Here is a 24,468-nt window from a genome sequence, read left to right as displayed (position 1 = left end):
AAATTAAACCAAAAACAAGAACTTGACCTTGTGGATTTAGTGGCAGATGCTGAAGAAAACATTGATTGATTGATTCAGCTAGAGAGACATGCGGAAGGGGTAGTTTGCAAGGAGAAAAAAATCAGAACTCCATGGTGGACTTAGGAAGCTAAAGAGGCAGTCAAAGAAAAGAAGAAAGTATATCAAAAGTTTCTGGCAAGTAAGTCAGCATGTGCTCTGAGAGAATACAAAGAAAACATAAGAAAGCAAAGCAATGTATAAAACTAGCTAAACAGAAGTCATGGAAAAACTTTGGTAAGTACATAGAAAATAAAAATCAGGAAGGTGTCAAAATATTCTGGAGGCTATTGAAAAAGCTTAGAAATGGAGGAGAGAGTACTGAAAAAGCAATCAGAGATGATAAAGGTGATATGAAAACTGGAGAAAAAGATATCCTAGAAGTATGGAGTAATTACTTTGAAAGACTGCTAAAGGAAATTGCCGGCCTGGTTGGCCAAGTGGTTAGCGTATCTGCTCTCCAGCCAAAAGGTTGCGGGTTCGAATCCTGCCATGGGCATGGATGTTTATGATTGTCTGTGAAAATAATAGTGGTGATGGCAGACAGTAGATGGCGTTGGTGTAGATGAGGCATTTTGTGGATGAGGTTGAGTGGTGGAGACAGAAAGTTGTAGAGTAGGTGCCCTCCCTCGATGAGTCTTAGGACTCCCTGGATGTGTCAAATAATAATAATAATCATAATAATGAAACAAGCAGTGTCAGTATAGTGATAGAAGCTCCCAAAAGAATGCAGCCAGGAATACATATTCATACTTCGAGTACAAAAAGTCATTAAAAACCTGAAATGTGGAAAGGCAGCTGGAGTAGATGAAATTAGGAGCAGAGTTCTCATAGTACCCATTTATAATAAGGGAAATAAAATTGAATGCGAGAATTACAGAGGTATTTCCCTACTGGGTGTTCCTGGTAAGATTTATGCAAGTATACTTGAGAAACAGCTAAGAAAAATTGCGGTACTGAAGCTTGGTGTAGAGCAAGCTGGATTCAGGCCAAACAGTATTAAATCTGATATCAAAACTGGTAATGTTAATCTGTTACTTTATGCAGATGATGTTGTACTTCTGAGTAAATCCAGTACAAGCCTCCAAGATTCCATGACTAAATTGAATAACTGTTATAATAAATTTGATAGGAAAATCAGCAATAAAAAGACAAAGACATTGAAAATAGGCAGAAACATTGAAAACATCAACTGTATCTTGAATGGAACCTATCTTTCCTTATGTATGCTCACGTGCAGACCCACACTTCATCGTGCATGCATTCAAAACCAAAATCCTACAGAATAGAATTGAACCCAGGTCTTTCTGACCAAAGGACTTCATCAATACCAACTGAGCTACGGAGGCTCAGGTGAATATATAGAACAAATAAAACATTTCAGCTATTTAGGCACAATTTTTAGTGAAGATGGTAAATTAAATAGACAACAGAATTAGTAAAGCTGGTATGGTAGGAAGCGAATAAATTTATATAGAATAAAAAAAAAAGTAGTCAAAACATTCAATTAGCTGTATATACAAGACAGTGTTCAAACCAATTTTAACTTATGGATCTGAGAGCTGGGTTAGAAACGAAACATTTGATCAAAGACCGGAGACCTTTGATATGAGAGTTCTGAGAAAGATTAATGAAGTGACCAGATGGCATCAATGGCAGTATCATGTTAAAAATGGGGATATTAAGAAAGAACTTGCCATTTTTAGCATTCAGGAATGTGTTAGTAAAGCTAATCTCATGTGGTATGGTCACTTAAACAGAATGAAAGAGGAAAGATTAGCAAAACAGGTGTTCTTTGCCATGTTGGCAGAGAAAATGCCCAGAGGGAAAACCAAGATGTTGATAAATTCATACAGTAAAAAGTGCCCTAAAAGACAGAAATATAAGATCTAATAATATTGGAGTCTTGATGGATAACAGATTAATTTGGTGGAAAATTGTTGATCGGAAGTTAGTAATACTGTAAATTTTTCATGAGTATTATCATGGTTATCCTGTACATTCCCTGAGAGTACATATCAGGAATTTGATGATGATGAGCCAATTTATATATCTTTAACCATTTGATGTATTTTATGACCTTATACTATCTGATAGGAACTGTATGTGATAACTGCACATTTCTTTAATGTTCTTGTACTGACAAAAATACAGCAAATTTTCAATGTGATACACAGTGCGACAAAATTAAAGATTCCAAGAAATTATATTCTTGGTTTAATCCCTTATTCAAGTATAAGCAAACAAAGTTTGCATGTGAAGTAACATCACAACTGGACAACTCTTACATAGAGGCTAATGACCTCACATCACTTGCCTTAGTATCCCACAATACAAAGCACATATCCTTACAGACATATATTTTGTTATGCATTATGCCGATCGGTTTTGACCTTTATTGAGGTCTCATCAGTGGTAGCCAGACCCAGAAGTGATACCAAAGTTGAAGTAATGTAGAAGTGATATACAAGTTGTCTAGTCAAGTTACTTCACGTGAAAACTTTGTTTGCTTAAACTTGGGTAAAGGATTAAATCAAGAATATAATTTCTTTGCATCTTTAATTTATAGTATATAACACAGTGAAAAACCTTTCAACGTCTATCTCTAATCCAGAGTTAAGTAATAATGTGTGATACCTTTTATCTACTTGCATATGACAAAAGGTTGAAACTGGTCTGGGTAGTGACCCTTCCCATAATGCATAGCATGATACATGTCCGTAAGGATATGTGCTTTGCATTATAGGATACTAAGGCAAGTGATTTGAAGTCATTAGCGTCTATATATTATATATAGAATATATAGAGGCTAATCACCGGCCTGGTTTGAAGAGTGGATAGCATATCCGCTCTCCAGCCAAAAACCTGCAAGTTCGAATCCCGCCATGGGCATGAATGTTTGCGATTGTCTGTGGAAATACCAGTGGTGGTCGGTGGTAGATGGCATTGGTGTAGTTATGGTCAGTTGGTGATTGAATGGTGGAGATAGAGTTGTAGAGCAGTTGCCCTCCCTCGTTAAGTCCTTGGACTCGCTGGAGGTGTCAAATAATAATAATAATATATGAGTTGCCCAGTCATGAAATTACTTTATGCACAAACATTGTTTGCTTACACTTGGATAAAGGATTAAACCAAGAATATAATTTTCTTGGCATCTTTAATTTATAGTATAACCAAGCGGAAAAACTTTCAACAGTGTGACAAAAAAATTAAAATACCATAGAACTTGAATGTATCCAAATTAACTGCAGTTATGCATTGTCTGTATTTCATGGGAATATGCTGAAGAATGTTGTACAGAAGTAACATTTATATATGTGTGTGTGTAAGGTGGTTCCATGAGTTTCTGGACTGACTAAGTTTAGAGGTGATAGAAAGAAAATGACTGTGTCACTTTCAACATAATCTCCCTTTACTGCAACACACTTTTCACATCTTTGAATTAACATTTCTATACCCTTAAAAAAATAGTCTGTACTTTAGTCTGCAAAATGCCTAAAACTGCATCTTTCACCTCATTGTCATATGCAAATTTTCTTCCTTGAAGGTTTTTTCTTCAGTTTCGAGAAAAGGTAGTAGTCACCAGGTGCTGTGTCTCCAACTGAACGATGCAGGTAGAGAGTGGAAACTGGTACACTATCCCCATATATATATATATATATATATATCCCCATACTCTGATATATATTGTTCCTGCACATGAGATGCAGAAGAACCTATAGCAAATAAATGCCATGCATGGGCAAGGGTCAGGAGTAAGCTGTTGATATTCTTCTTGAACTGCTGGAGGTTGTAGTCCTTTGAAAATGCTTCATGGAAGGAGGTTATTCCGAAGAATTGAGGTGGATGGAATGAAAAATGACTGAGAGTGGCAGGTTCAGTGAGTATGCAATTCAACTTGAAAGGGATTTGAGTAGCTGTTGCTCAAGTTTTTGTATGTCTGGCAAAAATAGTAGACTTAATTCTTCTGATTCTGTGCAGTGGCCATTTAAATACCTGTAGAAGAGAGACAGTGCAGAAACTGGTCTTCCATGGGACAGTGGCTGAAGAGAGTCTCTAAGAGATGTGTCGTTAATCAACTGAACTGCCCTTTTATGAACAGCATCAAGACTTTTTAGGGAGTCATAGGAACACCACCCTAAACATGAGAGCAGTATTCCAAAATTAGCCAGATTTGGGATTTATATAGAGTAAATAACTGTTCAAAATGATGCTATAGAATTGATATGATTATGATTCTAGGAAGGATTTGGAGTAAGAGTTAGTCTGAGAATAGAGATTTAATCTTGACTGAGTATTATCAAAAGTAGAGATTTTTTTTGGTGAGAAAACAGGCAAAACTGTGTTGTAGAAGCATTGAAGTTGACGAAATTGTTTTCACCCCTATCAAGGATACTGTGAATATCAGTGTTCAGGGTACTTATTACGGATGATCATGAAGCTTGAGATTCTTGAGCACTGCAAGGCTTGTCATATGAGTAGGACAAGTGGATAGTGTTGTCATCAGTAAAACTATGAATAGGGTTTGCAGTCATTAAGAACAAATCATTTAAATAAATGAGCAAGAGGGTGGGGGGAAATGACAAAGCCCTGAGGGACACCGGCATTAACAGGAAAATCTGAAGATAGAACACCATTCACCATTACACATAGAGATTGATCTGAGAGAAAATTAGCAATCCAATTATTACACAAGGATGAAGGCAATCCATGTGATGATAATTTGCTGAGAAGCCCTTGATGTCAGACCTTATCAAAAGCCTTAGAGATGCCAAGTTTTTCCAAACCTTTCCATTGAATAAGTCTACAGGTTTGTGATATAGGCCAGGAGATCTCCTGCAGATCTAGATTTGCAAAATTCATGCTGGTGATCACTAATTATATATCAGTTTTCCACGTGTTGAAGAAGTTGACTGCTAATTACTTTCTCCATTACTTGTAACAAAATTGAGATGATCTTCAAGTTTGAGATATTTGAGCACTGCAAGGCTTGTTATATGAGTAGGACACTATCATCAGCAAAACTATGAATAGGGTTTGCAGTCAAGGAGAGCAGGTCGTTTATATAAATCAGGAAAGGAGTGAGTAATATGATCAAGGCCTGGTAAAACTGACATTAACAGAAAAATCTGACAAGAGAACACAATCACTATTTCACATTACTATTACTATTATTACCCCAAGACCTCATGGAGTCAAACACTCATCTAGGACGTCCTTTTATCACACACACACACACACACACACACACACAGCTCATCATACCGTGTCTTAAACACACTAAAACTCCCTGCAGACACCACACCCTCAGGCAAGGCATTCCAATCATTCACAACTCTGCACGAAAAAAAACTGCTTCTCACTCCCATACTCACACCCTCTTTATACAGTTTCCAGGGATGACCTCTGGTTCTCCCCCTATCTCCTACTGTTTTATGTAGACCTTCTTCAGCATTAATCCTATAACAACCCATTACCAACTTGTAGGTCTCTATCATATCTCCCCCTCTTCCTCTTGTCCACCAGCCTCTGCAAATTACATCTTCTCAATCTTTCCTCATACTCGACATTCCAGAGATCAGAAACTACCTTAGTCAGTCGCCTTTGGACCCTTTCCAACATCTCTTCATCCTTCTGAAAACCAGGTGACCAAATCTGGGCACAATAGTCCATATGTGGCCTAATCAAAGCCTTATACAACAGAACAAGAATCTCCCTACTTCTACACGTCAGTGTCCTCCTCATCATTCCCAGAAGCCTTTGTATTGTCTTCACAATTTTGGCTATATGTCCCCTAAATTTTAGATCCTTATCCACTATCACCCCCAGATCTCTTATTTCCTCTACCTCTAATATATTCTCACCAAGCATAAATTCTGCATCCCATCTTTCTTTTCCAAATTTTAAATCCTTACATTTTGCAACATTAAATTCACATCCCCATTTTCGTGCCCAATCACTCAATTTATTCAAGTGTTCTTATAAGGTCACAATATCTTCATCCTTCTGATATAGGGATCAATCTGAGAGAAAACTGGCCAGGAGATCTCCTGTGGACTGGTGAAATCCATGCAGTGATCACTAATTAGATATCAGTTCTCCAAGCATTGAAGAAGTTGACTATTAATAATTTTTTCCATTACTTTGGGCAGAGATAAGAACAATAGGTTGACACCTTGATGGTAGATTTTTATCACTCTTTTTGGGAACTGGCTTGCTTCCATGCTGTAGGGTGGATGCTAGCTGAGTATAGTTTAGTGTATGTATAGGTGATAAAGAACAGGCATTAGTTCAGGAGCACAATGGATGAAATTCCATTGGGACAAGCTGCCTTTGTGATATCCAAGTTATTCAAGATTCTTCTATCTTTCCAGCAGAGAGTCACAGGACGCATGAGATTCAGTGTTGTAAGCAAAGAAAGAAGTAATTTACCTACAACATTGCATCCCACTCCTACATAGATGACCATTCCTACATGGTCATCTATGTAGGAGTTGGAAGAGAAAAGAAGAATGAAGCAAAAGGGAGGGGGAATGCTATTGATGATAGAGAAAGAGGTATGTCCATACAAAGTAGAGATGCAAGACGGAAATAATGCCAGTGGTTTTGAGGCAGTATGGTGTGAGATAGAGATGAATGGAATCAAATACTTGGTGGGATGTTGTTATAGACCAGGTAATGTGGATGGTGGTGATAGTGTATGGGGGTGTGATATCCAGGAAAAGGAAGGTCACTAGTGGAGTGCCTCAGGGGTCTGTTTTAGGGCCATTGCTGTTCAACTTGTATATTAATGATATTGGCGAAGATTTGGATGGAGATATTCATAGTTTGCAGATGAAGCAAAGTTGGGACGAACCATAAAGTGTAGTGAAGATGTTGTGGCCTTTCAAGAAGACTTGAATAAATTGGGTGATTGGGCATGGGAATGGGGATGAAAGTTCAAAGGTGCAAAATGTAAGGTTTTAAAATTTGGAAAACAAAGATGGGATGCAGAATTTATGCTTGTTGAGAATATATTGTTGGAGGTGATCTGGGGGTGATAGTGGATAAAGATCTAAAATTTAGGGGACACATCGCCAAAATTGTGAAGACAACACAAAGGCTTCTGGGATTGAAACGGAGGACGCTGACGTGTAGAAGTAGGTAGATTCTTGTTCCATTGTATAAGGCTTTGATTAGGCCACACATGGACTATTGTGCCCAAATTTATTCACCGGGTTTTCAGAAGGATGAAGAGATGTTGGAAAGGGTCCAAAGGTGACTGACTAAGGTAGTTTCTGACCTCTGGAATGTCGAGTATGAGGAAAGATTGAGAAGATGTAATTTGCAGAGTCTGGTGGACAGGAGGAAGAGGGGAGATATGATAGAGACCTACAGGTTGGTAAGGGGTTGTTACAGGATCAATGGTGGAGAAGTTCTACAGAGAATAGTAGGAGATCAGGGGAGAACCAGAGGTCATCCCTGGAAACTGTATAAAGAGGGTGTGAGTAATGGAGTGAGAGGCAGTTTTTTTTTGTGTAGAGTTGTGAATGATTGGAATGCCTTGCCTGAGGGTGTGGTGTCTGCAAGGAGTTTTAGTGTGTTTAAGACACGGTATGATGAGCTGTGTGTGTGATAAAAGGACCTCCTAGATGAGTGTCTGACTCCATTAGGTCTTGGGGTGGTAATAATAAAGACATCAGCCTTTTCCTTAGGTGATGATACAATGCTACCATTTGGGGTGGGATAGAGAGAGAGAGAGTAGCACAGATTGAAAAAGTTGTGCCTAACAGCTTTCTTTGGTGAACAACAAGAAGGCATGGCTGACAGTGGTACAATGAGTATTCTTCATTTATCCTTGTTGAATTTAAACTTTTACCTTTTAATGATGGTTTTACAAGTGTTGAAAGCAACTGTGTAGTCAGTGAAGGAATCTGATGTTTTGGTCTCAAGCCACTTTTGATTGGCTGTGTGCTTTTCTTGGATTTCCCTGGCACACTTCTTGAGAATGATAGTTTAGAAACGGAGTGGAAAATTTGAACAGAGTGAGGAATGAAAGATCCATTTCAACATGGATTGTTTCTGTAACAAGATCAGGTAACTGAATCTGAATAAATGAAAACAATAGTCTGACCATGAAAAGAAAGAGAAAATAGACATGTAAGTCCTCCCACTTGGCATTGTTGTAATGTTTAGAGTGCCCAAGGCTGTGAATGGCTGAAGGAAGGATGTTCCACCAGGGACGAACATAAGAGAGTCTTTTGTTTTATTGCTGACACTTGGTGCTAATTTAGTCTTTAAGTGACATAACATATCCCACTCATTCACCAATTTGCATTCAAAACATCTCACCGTCTTGCTAACATGAACCTTGTAGTTTCCAGTGATGATCTTTCACTTCTACACACCAAGCATATATTATCCTATGCAGTATTCCCCCTGTATCTATCTGATGCACCCCTCTCTCCAGTTTATTCTGTCTTACTTATTTGCCTCCTATCTGTCAAGCTCTGCAAAGTACATTCTTGCAGTCTCTTCTTGTGTTCTACAATCATCAAACATCCTGAAATAATTTGTGTCAGTTGCCTATGTACTCTCTCTTATCTTATTACATAGATAACAAGGTGACCAGATCTGTGCACAAAATTGAGACATATCTTGATCACTACCTTATCTCTTCATCTCCAACTGTCAGTGTCCTTTGCATTATTATTATTATTTTCTCATGGAGTTAAAGACTCATTTTGAATGAGTTCATGGAGAAGCATACTAACCATTATTCACGTAATATTTACCATGCTTCTCCATGAACTTATCCACAGGTAAGCACACAACTGCTTCTGACAATTCATTCTACCCATTCACCATCTTCAGAGCAATAAAATGTAGTCTTCACACCCTTGCTAAATGCACTCATAAAAAAATTTGCAGTAGTGACCCCTTATTCTCCCACTTCCTTCCATGTATTGAGATAGTTTTCAGTATCAGTTCTATAAAACTCTTTTAATAACTTATATTTCTTTACCCCTCCCTTGTTTCATCTTAACAACTAGTCTTTGTAACCTATAGACCTTCAATCTATCCTCATAGGGAGTATTCCATAAACCTATCGCACTCTTGGTCACTCACCTCTGGATCCTCTCTGCCACTTCTTCATCCCCAAGGATGAAGTCCAGATGTGATTTTATTAAATCTTCATGAAGAGGAATAATAACTTTCCTATCCCTGATTGTCAGTGAGTGTTCTTCAACAACCATGTAATGTAATGTACTATTTTGTCCACCTTTGAAATATGCCTTCTAAACTTCAACTGTCACAATCCCCCCCCCCCAAAAAAAAATCTGTGGTTTAATCAATTTCCTGTAGTCCATTTCCATCAATATAGAACACAGCTTGTGATATCTTCTTTCTAGAGTGCATGACCTTACACTTTTGCTACATTAAACTGGTAATCATTATTATTTTCCCTTACTGCCAGTTTCTGCTGGATACTATCTTCATTAATTATAGCTCTACTCAGTTTTGCATTATCAGCAAGAAATGGATATTTCTGCCCTTAAATCATTGCTGTAGAAATTATATAATAGTGGCCCAAGTACAACCTGTGGTATACCACTGTCACTCACCTTCTCCTAGATTCAGTTCTTCCATATTCGACTCTTTGATCAGCCACCCATTCTCCATAGCATCAGCTAATTAATTCTGGCAGCAATTCTGGGTAACTTTTGCAGAATTGAACTCACCAATACCTCCAGATCCCTCACATTTTCCACTTTCTGGAGCAAGTTTCTCCAATATATAGCATACACCTCAAATTTTCTTAAGTGTAAAGTTGAACAATTGAACAATTTGGCATGGCCAAAGTGCACAACTTTACACAAAATTGAACTCGCAGCATCCCTATTCATCTTCCCAAAGCATCAAACTATCAAAATCATCTTGCAACAGCATCACATTAGAGTTTTCAAACATTGCTCTCCCCAATTTAACTTCATCAGTAAACAATCAAATATCTGATCTCAACTCTTGAACTATATTATTGATATATAAACAACAATAACTTCAAAACAAAACCGGTGATACCCCTCTTTTTACCTTTCTCTTTGAGACACCATGCTTCATGTGCAACTTGCTGGCTGATAGCAACAAGTCATTCCTATAACTAGTCTGCCATTTAGCTATTCATTCCCATTCTCAGTTTTAATTGTAGCTTTTTATGCAGCATTCTATCAAATGCTTTTGTGATACATATAGTAAAAAGCATCATATAAGCATATTATCTGCCCAATACACTTGTCACACTATTATAAAATGTAACTAGATTACTGAAACAAGACATCCATATAACACACTGTGATGCCATCTGAAAAAATTCCTATTGTCAGCAATCCAAATTTGAATTCTATTGCTAATCAACCTCTCTGACAAAAAAAAAAAAAAAAAAAAAAAAAAAACTGACCTGTGATGTCAACCTGTAGGTTGACATCACTGACTTCAATTCTACTGTGTTATGCAGTGGGACTTTTTTTTTCTTCTTTTGCTCATCGGAGACTGTTTCTATTGCCATACACTTGTTGAACCAAGTCAAGGGTTCTTTCAGCTCCTTTGTGTATTCCCTTAATATACATGGCAGTATCCCGTCCAGACCTGCAGCCTTATAATTATCAGGCTTACTTAAAATTTCAAATACTTCACATTCCTGAACTGCCAGTCTCTGCTCTTCCTTTCCATTGTTGTTCAACACTAGTCGTTTGAGTGACAAAATACTCATTGAACATTTGTACTATATCTTCAGTGGATGTGACCTGTGTGTGTCATCTCCAGCAACTAGCCAGTCTTCAATTCTTTCATATGCTAAAGTTTCCTTCCTCACTATCTTCTTTGCCTTCATAAACTGCACCTTATGTTTCTCCTGCTGCTGTAGCATCCTTTCAACCTTAGGAATACAATCTGACATTGCCATTAGTAAATGATCTCAAATCAACTCCCACTATTGATTTCTTTCCCCTTTAGTTTATCATGCTATGGTAGGTCATTATTCTGTTTCATTAGTTTGTCATAGTCTCCTGCTCTGTAATTCCACATCCCTTTTGTTCAGTGAAGCTTGCACCTATCTAGCCATCTTCCATGTCATTCTGTTAACAGAATTCACCATATGAAATATTATTATTAAATGTAACACTCATGTTCCAGGTGGTTGTGTAAGACGATTCTAGTTATCGCTAAGCCTCAAGGAACTCATTTTCTCTATTCGTATTGTATTTCTTTTTCCAGTCAATGCTTCCATAGTTAAAGTTACTGATTATTATCACCAGACTCTCCCTCACTCACCAGTTTGTCTGCCTAAATATTTCAGACTCACTCATGCTATTTCCTGTCTTTGAGCAATGTCCTGGTAAATATCTTAGAATTCCTGCTCATCCCAACAAACAGCAGATGAGATCAAAGTCATTATCATTACTGCTTCCTTGAGGTTCCACATCAAGGGAACACAATTATCCTGAGATCATCAGTAATATCCAGTCCCTTCTTTTATCCTTTTTGTCTTCTTTAAAAATGTTATATCCATCACATTCTGTTACTATCAGTATATCTTTGTAAACTATATCCCACTAATACTAATGATTCCTGGACCAACTAATTTTATCAAGGTCACAAACTGCCCTTTTATTATATTATTCATTATAAATTAAAGGGTTAGATATGGATCCACTCATGTCTCAATTATTGATTTTTTTTTAATTTTCACAGGCAGTTGCTATAAAAATTATTGAAATATATATCTAATGATCCGTCTGTTGCTATATAAGATCCTACTCTCTTGAAGCAAATGGATCCGAAAGTTTTGCTTCATCAGTGACCACATAAGATACTCAACACTGAATTCTGTCTTAATGGTTTATACTACAAATAAACATATCTTTAATTTCTAAATCATATGGGTTTCTAATATGGTGACAATTGTAGTAAATGAAATATAAATTTAACTGATTTTATTTCATTTATATGTCATGTGTGTGTGTGTATATATATATATATATATATATATATTTTTAGGTACTTTATTACTCAACAGGTCTGTTCATCGGAGCAGGCCTCACAGAAAATACAGCTAAATATGCCACAATAGCAGTTGGAGCAGTCATGGTGGTGATGACTCTAGTGTCAATACCTCTTATGGACCGAACAGGCCGCCGCACACTCCACCTTTATGGGTTAGGGGGGATGTTCATTTTCAGCATCTTCATCACCATTTCACTCCTTGTTAAGGTAATAATCTTACAAGTTTTTTTGTATTTCATTCTTAAAATTATTATTGCTACTGCAGCTACAGAAAAAAAAAAAAAAACAGTATATCTTTCTAATCTTAACTTGGATGTGATAACAAATGGAAGTTCAACATGCAGAACTTTCTAAATGTAGTGTATGTACAATGTATTCATCAGCCAGGGTGGCATGTTTTGGGGATGAAAATGGCAAAAGAGTATGCCAAAAGTGTTCTGGAAGAGAATGCCAGAAGTGATCATGTCAAACATGAACTAAGCAGAATTTTTAATGATAATGACAAATAATGCTCAAATGGTAGTGTTTGAAAGCATATAAATAAGAATAGAGTTATAGAGGTGAGCTAAAGTGAATGATGTGAGAGCAAGTTGAAAAGAAAATCATTTAAACCTATGACTTTCACATGACAAAGTATGAGCTCAAGTGAATGGAGAATCAGTTAGAGAGAAGAGAAAGGAGAGGTATGAGAGAAGAGAAAGGAGAGGTATGAGAGAAGAGAAAGAAGAGTATGAATGCATGTGAGAGGAAGAGTAAGGGACAGTATTGTTTAGTGAATCCATGATATCAGAAATGTACTTTGCAGTGTGAGGAAATGAGTTTTTCCTGAAGTGAAGATTAATGTAGTTAATGGTGCTGTTAGAATGCAGAAAGGAAAACTGAAAGCTTTGGCAGATATAAAAGGTAAAAAGTCATACTATAGATAGAACTTTGTAGCTCACCCCTATCGTACCATGATAACATGCTCACAATCTTGTCTCCTGTACTCTTTTTTTTTTTTTTTTGCCTCTTCCAACAACTTTTACATTCTCTCACTCCATACTTATCTGTCTTTCAGATAATTTCTCTCCATACATTCCAATGTAGATGGCAAATTTAATGAATAAAAGAACTTATATAGTTACTCATAACTTGTACTGAATGGATTTGGAATTGGGTGTTTGGAGAAAGTGTTGTTAAGTAAAAGAAGGGAAGGGTAATACCAAGAGAAACTAAGATTGAGGAGAAAGCAGATGGGTATATGTGTGGGTGCACATGATGCCAGTGGGTATGAGAATGAGAACGATCAGTGAATGTTGAATGAAGTTTCAGGTAATTAAAAAATGAACAGTATGTATGCATTTTTAATTACTAATACCAGAAGCATCAGCAGTAAAGGTGAGGAGTTTTGGGTTATTGTTTTGTTCAACTTGTCCAAAAATTATAGGCATTGGTGAGACTTAGATGATGGAGAAGACAGTTTACAAGAACAGAATGTAAGATATTGTATATTTGGTAAGGAAAAAGAGAATAGGGCTAGAGAAGGAGTTTGTTGGTGACTGAAGAAGAAGAAGAATCACAGCCAATTAGAGTAGTGGATCAGTAGATCAGAGAAGAAGATCAGGATGGTGGGCGGCAATGCATTTAAAACTATGTGATGTGAAATTGTAGAAAGATTTTATATGTGGTTTTAAAGTAAATTGTAGTAGACAAGAAATTATATTCTTGTTTTAATACTTTCCCCAAGCATAAGCAAATAAAGGTTTGTATGTGAAGTATTTTCCTGACTGGTCTACTTGTATATAGAGGCTCTTGACTTCACTTCAACTGCCCCAGTGCCCCATAATGCAAAACACACTTCCTTTTGGATGAGTATATTGCTGTGCATTATGCGAAGGAAGGGTCACTACCCAGACCTGTTTCAACGTTTACTAAAGATCAAGCCACATATGGATTATTGTGCACAGATTTGGTCATCTGGTTTTTCATGGCAATGAGTGTGTGTGTATATATATATATATATATATATATATATATATATATATATATTAGAAGGATCCAGAAAAGGTTAACAAAGGCGGTAACTGGTCTTTGGAATGTGGAGTATTAAGACAGATTAAAGGAATGTAATTTGCAGAGCCTCATGGATAGGATAGGGGATATAATTGAATTGTTTAAGTTGGTGATTGCTTAACTGTCAAAGCAAGCTAGATAACTGGGAGACCTCCACATAGCCTTTTATAGTGGGATTTAGCTGACCAAATTGTATTCTTATTGGCTTAAAAAATAATGCAAAATGACAATAAAACATAACAGAATTTTATGCTAGCCGAAATTCTGTTATTTCAGCTAGCATCACCCATTTAAACAAGGTGCCTGTTATTTTCATCAGGGAACCAGGATGGACAGTGAAAAGTCAGCTCCTGGAACAAATCCTAACTCAACATTAGCAGAGGCAAAGATTGGCACTATCGACATAAGAGGTATCAGTGGAAAATAATCAGAACTAGCAGAAGAATTGGATAAGTACCAGATTGACTTAATGAGTGTTACCGAAACAAAGAAGATAAGAAGACCATTCTAAGCAACAGATACAAGATGTTATATTCAGGCAACAACAGTTAGAGAAAAAATGGAATATCTGTTGTATTCAACTAAATTATTATTATTATTATTAACACCAGACCTCCATGGTGTCAAAGACTCCTTGTGGAAGGCACATACTGTTACAACAAAGCTCATCAAATCATGCTTTAAAACTCATTCAATATATCTGCATTACATCACAATGTCAAGCAATGCAATCCACTCACCAGCCACTCTCCACTCAAATCCTCCTTATAGCTTCCAGGGATGTCACGTTCTTCTGTTCCCTTCCTCATTCTATGAAAAATTTCTTCCACGTCAACCCAGTAACAATCCTTTACCAACTTTAATATCTGAATCATATTCCCTCTTTTACTCCTATTCACAAGATTTTGCAACTGCACTCCCTCAATTTGCCTTCATATCACACATCCCAATTACCACCTTAGCCAGTTAGTCAGTCTTCTCTGAGCCTTTTTCAATACATCCTCATCACCAGGAAAACCAGATGGTTAAATCTGTGCACAGTAACCCATACAAGGACTGATCAAGGCTTTATACAATAGAATAATTCTAATTGAGTCAATTAGAATGCAAAAACAGCGGATGAACGAATTGATAGTGGTTGTGGGTACAAATGATTTGAAAGGAAACAAAAAGGCTATGAGTGAGGATGTAAAGGAATTGCTTGAGGTAGCAAAAGAAAAGAGTGAGAGAGTTAGGATGGTGAGTGTTGCCGCAGTATGACAGTGAAAAGTATAGAAGGAGAGCCATAATTGCCAATGACTTTATGCGTGAATTATGTTTGATGAGTGGTGTGGAATTTGTAGATGTGTGGAATGAGTTCGATTGGCAAAAGGAGTTATATAAAATGGATGGTTTACATTTGAATGGATTTGGTGTACGGAGACTTGAAAAGGTGTTGTCGAATGTAGTGGAAGTGAATGTACAGAACCAGGGAAACTAGAGTAATTAAGGGGGGGGGAGTAGATATGCAGATTTCAGGGAGACAATTGAGTGTGTGAATGTGTGTAATATGCCCAAGCGAGTAGGAAAGACACCATGAATCAAAATGGGATAGTTAGTATAATTAAAATAGGGATGGGACAAATTGGCTTCTGCAATTCATGTATACAAATGCCAGAAGTATTAGGAACAAGAGGGAAGAATTTTTAGCCTTGGTTGGCACTTCCAGACCACAGGTTATTGACATTAGTGAAACATGGCTGACAGAAGATGACACAGCTAGTGGGATTGAATGTGAGGGGTATGGTGTGTTCAGGAGAGACAGGGAAAATAAAATGGGGGAGGTGTGTTATTGATGATAGCAGATGAGCTACAGCCAAGGAGAATAGAAGTGGAACCGCAGGATAGAGAAAAGAGCACATTTGAGGCTATTTGGTGTGAGATTGAAACTAGCAGAACAAAATATACAGTTGGGTGCTGCTATACACCAGGTGATGGAATAGATGGTGGATATAGTATGCATAAGCAAATACAAGAAATGAGTGGAAGGAGGGTAATTATTATTGGAGATTTCAACTATGGTAACATTGATTGGAAGGAGAAGAGGACACATGGGAGAAAGGAATTGGATTTTATGCGGTTATTAAGGGATAACTATCTGCGACAGCATGTAATGGAAAATACTAGGGGTCAGAGAGTGCTTGACCTGGTAATTGCATCTGAGAATTTGGCTGTAAAGAATATGACCACATTGCCACCAATTGGTGAGAGTGATCATGGGGTCTTGACTTGGGAGGTGGCTGAAGGTGTGGAATTTACAATTAAGACAGGGTACATGTAGAATTATTGGGCTGGTAAGTATGACAAGTTTAGGAGATTGATTGGTACAGTGTCATGGCATGTACAACTGCAAGGGCTAGAAGTTGACAGTGCATGGGAGGCGGTTAAAAAGAGTTGCATGAAGCAATGCCTGAGTGTATACCTAGAGTCCGAATAATAAATCAAGTAGGAGTTAAATGGATGAATAACACCATTAAGCTTGCTGCAAAAAAGAAACAACTATGGAGGGAATTTAAGAAAGGTGACCGGCAGGCACATGAACATATAAAGCCCAGGCCAAAAGGGTGACGAGTGTGGTAAGTAAAGCAAAAAAAGATTACAAAAGAACATTGGCCATGCAGGCTAGAGAGAATCCTAAACAGTTTTTTCGATATGTTGCAAGTAAAAGTAAAAAATGTATGTGGCAGAATGATTTTAAAGAATGCCGATGGTAGGAAGGTAACCGAATCAGTTGATATAGTTGAATTACTGAGCGAGCACTTTGCAAGTGTATATCATCCAGGTGGTGACATTGCAGAAATGAATGAACCAATAGATTATACGGGAATTGTGGTGAATGAGGTGGAGGTGAGTAGTCTATTGCAAAACCTCGACGTCAATACATCTGTGGGATTGGATGGTATATCAGCTCGTGTTGTACGTGAAGCAGCTAAAGAATTGATAGTACCCTTGACCATTTTGTTTAATCTGAGTCTCAGGTCTGGGTTAGTCCTGAGGTGATGGAAAGAGGAGAAAATAGTTCCACTGCATAAAAGAAGTTCCAAGACTACTGTTGTAAATTACTGACCGATTAGCATATCAGGAATCGTGGTCAAGGTCTTGGAGAAACTAGTCAAGAGAAGAATACAGGATTGGATAGATGAAAATGGGATACTGTATGGGGGGGGCAACGTGGTTTTGTGAAGGGTAGATCATGCCTCAGTAACTTTCTCACGTTTTATACCACAGTGACGGCTGAACTGGATAAGGGTAATGGGTTTACAGTGATTCTACTGGACCTTGCCAAGGCCTTTGACAGGATACCACATGGAACTCTAATCAGTAAACTGGAGCAGATGGGGATGGATATAGGGTTGGAGAGATGGATGAAGCCAGGGATTTGAGTGTTGGTGGATAGAGAGTTGAAGTTTAGCGGGCACATTGCAAAAGTGGCTAAATCAGCTCATCAAATCACTTGGTTACTGAAAAATGCTTTAACAAGCAGAGACAAACAAGATATTGTTCCTCTATATCGAGTCCTGATAAGATCCCATCTGGACTACTGTGCCCAGATATGGGCATCAGGGTTTCTTCTTGATGGGGAGGAGGTGGAGCGGATCCAGAGAAGAGTGACCAGGATGGTGGCAGGTCTGTGGAATGAATCTTATGAGAACAGATTGAAGATTTGTGGGTTGCAAAAATTGGTTGATAGGTGGAAAAGGGGTGATATGATTGAGACATTCAAATTACTGAAGGGGTTTCTATAAGATCAATCCAGAAGATATTTTTAAGAAAGGACTGGTGGTGGAAGGACTAGGGGCCATACATGGAAGCTGGGCAAGAATGTGGTTAACAAGGGTGTTAGAGCTAGGTTTTTTACTTGGAGAGTGGTAAATGAGTGGAACAAGCTGCCAGAGTATGTTGTGGGTGCTATGACCATGAATGAGTTCAAGGCGAGGTATGATAGATACTGTGTGAATGTCGAATAGTTGTTCTTGATATGATGTTAGGGCCTCCCTCGATGAGTCTGTCGACTCCTTGGAGTTGCCCAAAATAATAATAATAATAAATAATAAGAAGAACAGAACCTCTATCTTTCTGCATGTTAAGGTTCTCTGTATCATTGCCATACCCTGATGTGACCTCTGAACATCAGATCCTTGTCCACAACCACCACTACAAGGTCTCTTGTCTCCTCAACTTCCTCCAAAATTTCTTCGCCATGTGTATACTTTGCATCCTCCAAAATTTTTTTATGAAGAAGTGTATACTTTGCATTCCATTGTTGCCTACCAAATTTTAGTACTTATGCTTTGCAACATTGAACTGATAGTTACATTCTGTTGCCCACTCATACAATCTATTAAAGTCCTCCTGGCCACTAAATCACCATTTAAACTCATACCAATATCATTAATATATAAATTAAATAACAGTGGTCCCAAAACAGACCCCTGCAGCACACCACTAGAGATTTTCCTCTTCCAGGATACTCAACCCCATACATAGCTGATACATATCTGAAAATGAGTTGCCTATCCAACTAATCTAGCATTAGTTGGATATCAATCCCATCTACTTCAGTTTAGTTATCAACTTGTGGTGTGGTGTGCAATTGATCAAAAGCCTTACAAAATCTATACATACCACTGTACATGCATCTCCATTGTCCAATACATTCATATCCTTTTTGGTAAAACATGCCTTTCTTTTAACCAACCCATGCTGTTATGCTGTTAAGCACAAAGAATACCACTGTTATCAACCCACCTTCATATCCTATCTCTCACCAACCTCACCAATACTTAACTACACAGATTGGCCTATAATTTCTTGCCTTAGTCTTATCATCACCTTTGAAAAGTGGAACAGTTTTACCTTCTTTCCACTCTTTTAGGATTTGTGTTGTTGCTAATTTCTTGTTAAACAGGTAAGCCAAGGCTGATGCTAACATTCTAGCTTCCTTAACTCCTCATATACCTCTTGTATACTTGAATTCATTGCCAGTTCACCATTAAGTCTTCTTGCATTATTACATTCCTTTCACTTGAGCTTCTCATTTCACAAACCTCCACGTTCTTTTTTCCACTTCCCAGATGTGAATAAAACTCCCTATGGTTTTTCTTGGCCTTAATTGCTAATTTCTTCATGTACTGCACTTTTGTTGTCCTCAAATAGCAGGCAATATCAAGTAGAGTGATGTAGGCAAATATCAGAATGTAGAACTGGACAATGGGACTAATTTATCTATGGTTTCACAGAAAGGTCTTATAAGGAAGAAGTGGTAAAATTTTTCGAAAAAGTAGAGAAGGCACAGTGAAAAAGGAAAAGTTGGTCCTTGTTAAAAATCTAAACAGCAAAGTAGGAAATGATTACCAGACATATAGAAATGTTTTTGAAACATTTGGAGAAAAGCAAAGCTAATAATAATGGTAAATGCCTGCTGGATTTCTGTTCAGTACATAGATTAGTTATTACTAACTCTATGTTCCAACATAAAAATGTGCACAAATTCACATGGAGAGAAGATGCAAGAAATAAAAGTCTCATTGACTACGTTATAGTTGTTAGCAATGCTTTACCATGGGTTCAGGACAAAACAGTATACAGAGGATTTGAAATGGGAAGTGATCACTATTTAATTTTGAGCAGGATAAAATTGAATTTCCTATTGAAAAGAAAAATGTATAAGAAAGTTTTAAAACAAATCTGAATTTGTTTTAAAACTTTCTTATACGTTTGAACAGCTTTCAGAGGAACTGTAGATGCAAATACACGGAGATCATTCAGGGAAAAAATTAAACTGAAAACAAGAACTTCATCTTCAGGATTTAGTGGCAGATGCTGAAGGAAACATTGATTGATTGCTTCAGCCAGAGAGACATGTGGCAGGAGTAGTTTGCAAGGATAGAAAAAAAATCAGAACTTCATAGTGGGCTCAGGAAGAAAGGAAAGCAATGTATAAAACTAGCTAAACAGAAGTCATGTAAAATATCGTTTGCTACCTTCCTGATATTTATTTTAAGTACACAGAAAATAAATATCAGAAAGGTGGCAAAATATTTTGGAGGCTATTGAAAAAGCTTAGAAATGGAGGTTAGAGTACCGAAAAAGGAATCAGAGATGATAAATGTGATATATCAAACTGAAGATAAGGATATTATAGATGTCTGAAGTAATTACTTTGAAAGACTGCTAAATGAAACAAGCAGTGACACATACTGGTAAAAAACACTGAACAGGAATACATATCAATACTTGAAGTAGAAAAAGCCATCAAAAACTTAAAATGTAGAAAAGCAGCTGATGTAGATGATGTCCAGCACAACATTCCTCCATGACATGCTGTTTTAGGTAATTATCTCTCAGACGCATAAATTCCATTTCTTTCATTATGTCCTGGAAACTATATAAGGAGAGCATGAGCAAGGGATTAAGGAGCAGCTTCTTTGCATGGAAAGTGGCTGGTGAGTGGAATGCATTGCCTTACAGTGTGGTGGATGCATACACGATGAATGAGTTTAAAGCATTTTCACAAGCTTTGTGTGTAACAATATGTACCTCTCACAATGAATCTTTTGACTCATGGAGGTTTGGGTTGTCACACTTTATACAAATCAACAGACACTGTATACAAAACAGCAGATGCTGTTTAACCAGTTGCTGTAGACAAGTCATGAAGATACTTCACATGCAAACTTAGTTTTCTTATGCTTAGATAAAGAATTAAAACAAAAATATTAATTTCTTATCTGTTATAATTTATCTGATGTGAAAAAGAAGCAAACAAGAAAAATATGCAGTTGATTGCAGCTAAACATCTGTAGGTGAAAGGAAGAGTCATGTGTTGGTAAATCAGTCAATGAGCAAAAAAGTGATTAATTATCATGGGGAACTTAAACTGGAATTTATGGGGAACTTATGGGGACGTAAATTGGAAAGAAATGGGATTTATGCCTCTGAGAGATAATTACATAAAACAGCACATCATGGCTGAATCTGATGATATTAGAGGATTTGTCCATAACCAAAGTTTACTTTGGTTATGGACAAATCCTGCATTTGGGGAGAGTGAGCATGCAGTCACGTCTTGAGAGATGACTGAGCAAATGGAATGGAACTAAAGAGAACCAGGAAATGACTTGGAGTAGTGTATGGGAAATGATCAATGAATGTTTGAAGAAAGACTCAGACTGCATACCCAGGATATTAGGAGGATAAATAAGGTAGATATTAAGTGAATGAATATTGTTATTAAGCAAGAACTGGGGAAAAAAAAGAAAGAAAGAAGAATGCTCAAGAAATGTAATGTGAAATGTGTCCAGCAAACTTTTGAAAAGTACAAAGCAAAGAAAATAAGGGTGATCAGCATGGTAAGTAAGGCAAAATAAGACTATTACAAGAAATTATCAAGCAAAGGATATTCCGAAGATTTTTTTTCACTATACAATTATTAAAAGCAAGAAATATGATTACAAAGGATTACTTTAGTGAATACAAACGGAAATCAATAAAAATAATCATATTGCTGAGTGACCATTTGACAAGACTATCATTCAGGTAGAGATATTGCAGTTATTATTGCAATATCTTCACCTGGAACCGATGCAAGAGTGGAAGTATGTATGAACTGGACATATTCGCTATATTATGAAACCTTGATGCAAATACAGTCATAGAATTGGATGAGATATTATTATTATTATTACATGACACCTCCAGGGAGTCCAAGGACTCATCGCAGGAGGACATTCTGCTCTGCCTTGCTAAATACATCTCACCATCTCCACTACTACTTAATTCTCCTACCACAACACTACTACTATCATCAAGGTCATCTTCTGCCCATCATCACCATCAACAGTAATTTTTGTCTGTAAATTGTGTCTTCTGAAGGCTGATACGTCTTATAAGGGATGAAAAACCTGAGTTTCAAGGAGAAAAAACCGTTCTACCTGCATATGAGATCAGCTAACTCACCTTCTATTGAAAAAACCCGTATAAGAATTCCCCTCGTCATGATGAGAATCAAACCCAGCTCTTTTCCAATTGAAGGGCACAATGTTCTGCTGTTCTTCCAAATGATGATATTGGTCCATATATTATCAAGAGAATTGCAGCATCTCTGACACCCACCATCATCATCATCATCAAATTCCTGCCATGTACCCTCAAGGAGTGTACAGGATATGATAGTACTACATGCAAAATGTACATCATTACTAACTTCCTGTCTACAATTCTCTGCCAAATCAGTCTGTTACCTGTCAAGACTCCAACATTATCACATCTTATATTTCTATCTTCTAAGGCACTTTTTACCATATCAATCCACCTATATCTTGGTCTTCCTCTGGGTCTTTTTCCTGCCAACCAGGCAGAGAACACTTGTTTTGCTAATCTCTCCTCTCCCATTCTTTTTAAGTGACCATACTATCTGAGATTAGCTCTACGAACACATTCCAGGATGCTGACAATGTCAAGTTCTTTCCTAATATCCTCGTTTTTAATAAGATATTGCCATCAATGCCATCTGTTCATGCTCCTAATCTTTCTCAGGACTCTCATATCTACAGTCTCTAGTCTTTGGTCAAGTGTTTGTTTTACTTCTGATCCAGCTCTTAGATCTTAAGTTACAATTGGTTTGAACACTGTCTTGTATGCAGCTAATTTAATGTTTTGCCTAATTTCTCTCTCATTCCATATAAATTTATTCAATTTACTTCCTACCATACCAGCTTTGCTGATTCTGTTGTCTATTTCCATATTTAATTTACCATCTTCGCTAAAAATTGTGCCTAAGTAGCTGAAATGCTTTATTTGTTCTATAGGTTCTCCATTCACAATGCAGTTGATATTTTCAATGCTTCTGCCCATTTTCATTGTCTTTGTCTTGATATTGTTGACCTTCATACCATATCTATTACAACAGTCATTCAATTTAGTCAGGGAATCTTGCAGACTTGGGGATTTATTTAGTAGTATATTGCTGTCCACATAAAGCAGGTTGAGATTAACATCTCCTTGGTATCAGGTTTAATACCACTTTCCTTCATAATGTGATCCATATAGATAATGAATAATAGAGGAGATGATGTACATGCTTGTCTTACACCAGATTTAACATTAAAACATTTCCTTTACTTCCTTCAATTCTAACTGCTGACTTACAACTCAAATAAAGACTAAGTATTGCTTGATATAATACCCCATTGACACCATATAAATGTAGCATTTTGAATAGCTTTTCTCTTGGCACCTTGTCATATGCCTTCACCAGATCTACAAAACTTAAATACAGATCTTTGTTATATTCCCATGATTTCTCAACTATTTGTTGTAAAGTGAAAATCTGATCTTGACAGCCTCTATTTGGCCTGAATCTACCTTGCTCTTCACCAAGTTTTTCTTCCACAATCCTTCTCAACCATTTCTCAAATATACTTGCATAAATCTTACGAGGAACACTCAGTAGGGAAATACCTCTGTAATTCTTACATTCAGTTTTATTTCCCTTTTTATATATGGGTACTATGAGAGCTCTACTCCAATCATTTGGAATTTGTCCCTCTGTCCAGGTCTTCTGAACTATGCAGAGCAGCCACTGTAAGACCTTTATACCTCCATACTTCAGCATTTCTGGTCTAATATCATCTACACCAGCTGCCTTTCCACATTTCAGACCTTTGATGGCTTTTTCTACTTCAAGTATGGATATGCATTCCTGATTGCATGCCTGGTCACTGTTTTTTACCACTGTGCTGTCATTGCTTGTTTCATTTAGCAATTTTTTGAAGTAATTACTCCATACATCAAGGATATCTTTTTCTCCCATTTTCATGTCACCTTTATCATCTCTAATTCCTTTTACAGCACTCTTTCCTCCATTTCTGAGCTTCTTCAACAACCTCCAGAATAGCTTGCCACCTTCTTGATATTATTTTCTATGTTCTTACCAAAGTCTTCCCATGACTTTTGTTTAGCTGGTTTTACACGGTGTTTAGCTTTCTTACATTTGTCTCTGTATTCTCTAACAGCACAGGCTGACTTATTTGTCAGGAACTTTTGATATGCTTTCTTATTTTGCTTCACTGCCTCTTTAACTTCCTGTGTCCACCATGGAGATCTGATTTTTCTATATTTGCAGACAACCTCACCAAATGCCTCTTTGGCTGAATCAGTCAGTGCTTTCTTAAGAGCTTGGCACTGAATCTCCAAAGTTTGGTTCCTGTTCTCAAACTCTTCAGTTTTTCTTGAACAATGTTTCTGTAATTTAGTCTACAGTTAATATATGAGAAC

General features: G+C 37.2%; 1 protein-coding gene across 3 annotated transcripts in view; it reads left to right on the top strand.

Annotated features, from left to right (window-relative positions):
- Positions 1 to 24,468, top strand: part of LOC150110672 (glucose transporter type 1-like) — a 1,175,276-nt gene that overhangs the window by 965,185 nt on the left and 185,623 nt on the right. For 2 of the 3 annotated variants that reach the window (XM_090395562.1, XM_090395554.1), the window contains exon 13: positions 12,094 to 12,306. The exons of the other annotated variant lie outside the window; for it this stretch is intronic. In XM_090395562.1, coding sequence (XP_090251688.1) covers positions 12,094 to 12,306 — 213 coding nt within the window. The remainder of the gene's footprint in view (positions 1 to 12,093; positions 12,307 to 24,468) is intronic. 3 annotated transcript variants of the gene reach the window in all.

Source organism: Typopeltis vanoorti, chromosome 1 (assembly GCF_054136105.1).
Source record: "Typopeltis vanoorti isolate ZY-2024b chromosome 1, IOZ_Tvanoo_1.0, whole genome shotgun sequence".
Lineage (NCBI taxonomy): Eukaryota > Metazoa > Arthropoda > Arachnida > Uropygi > Thelyphonidae > Typopeltis > Typopeltis vanoorti.
This window is presented reverse-complemented; position numbering and strand designations above follow the sequence as displayed.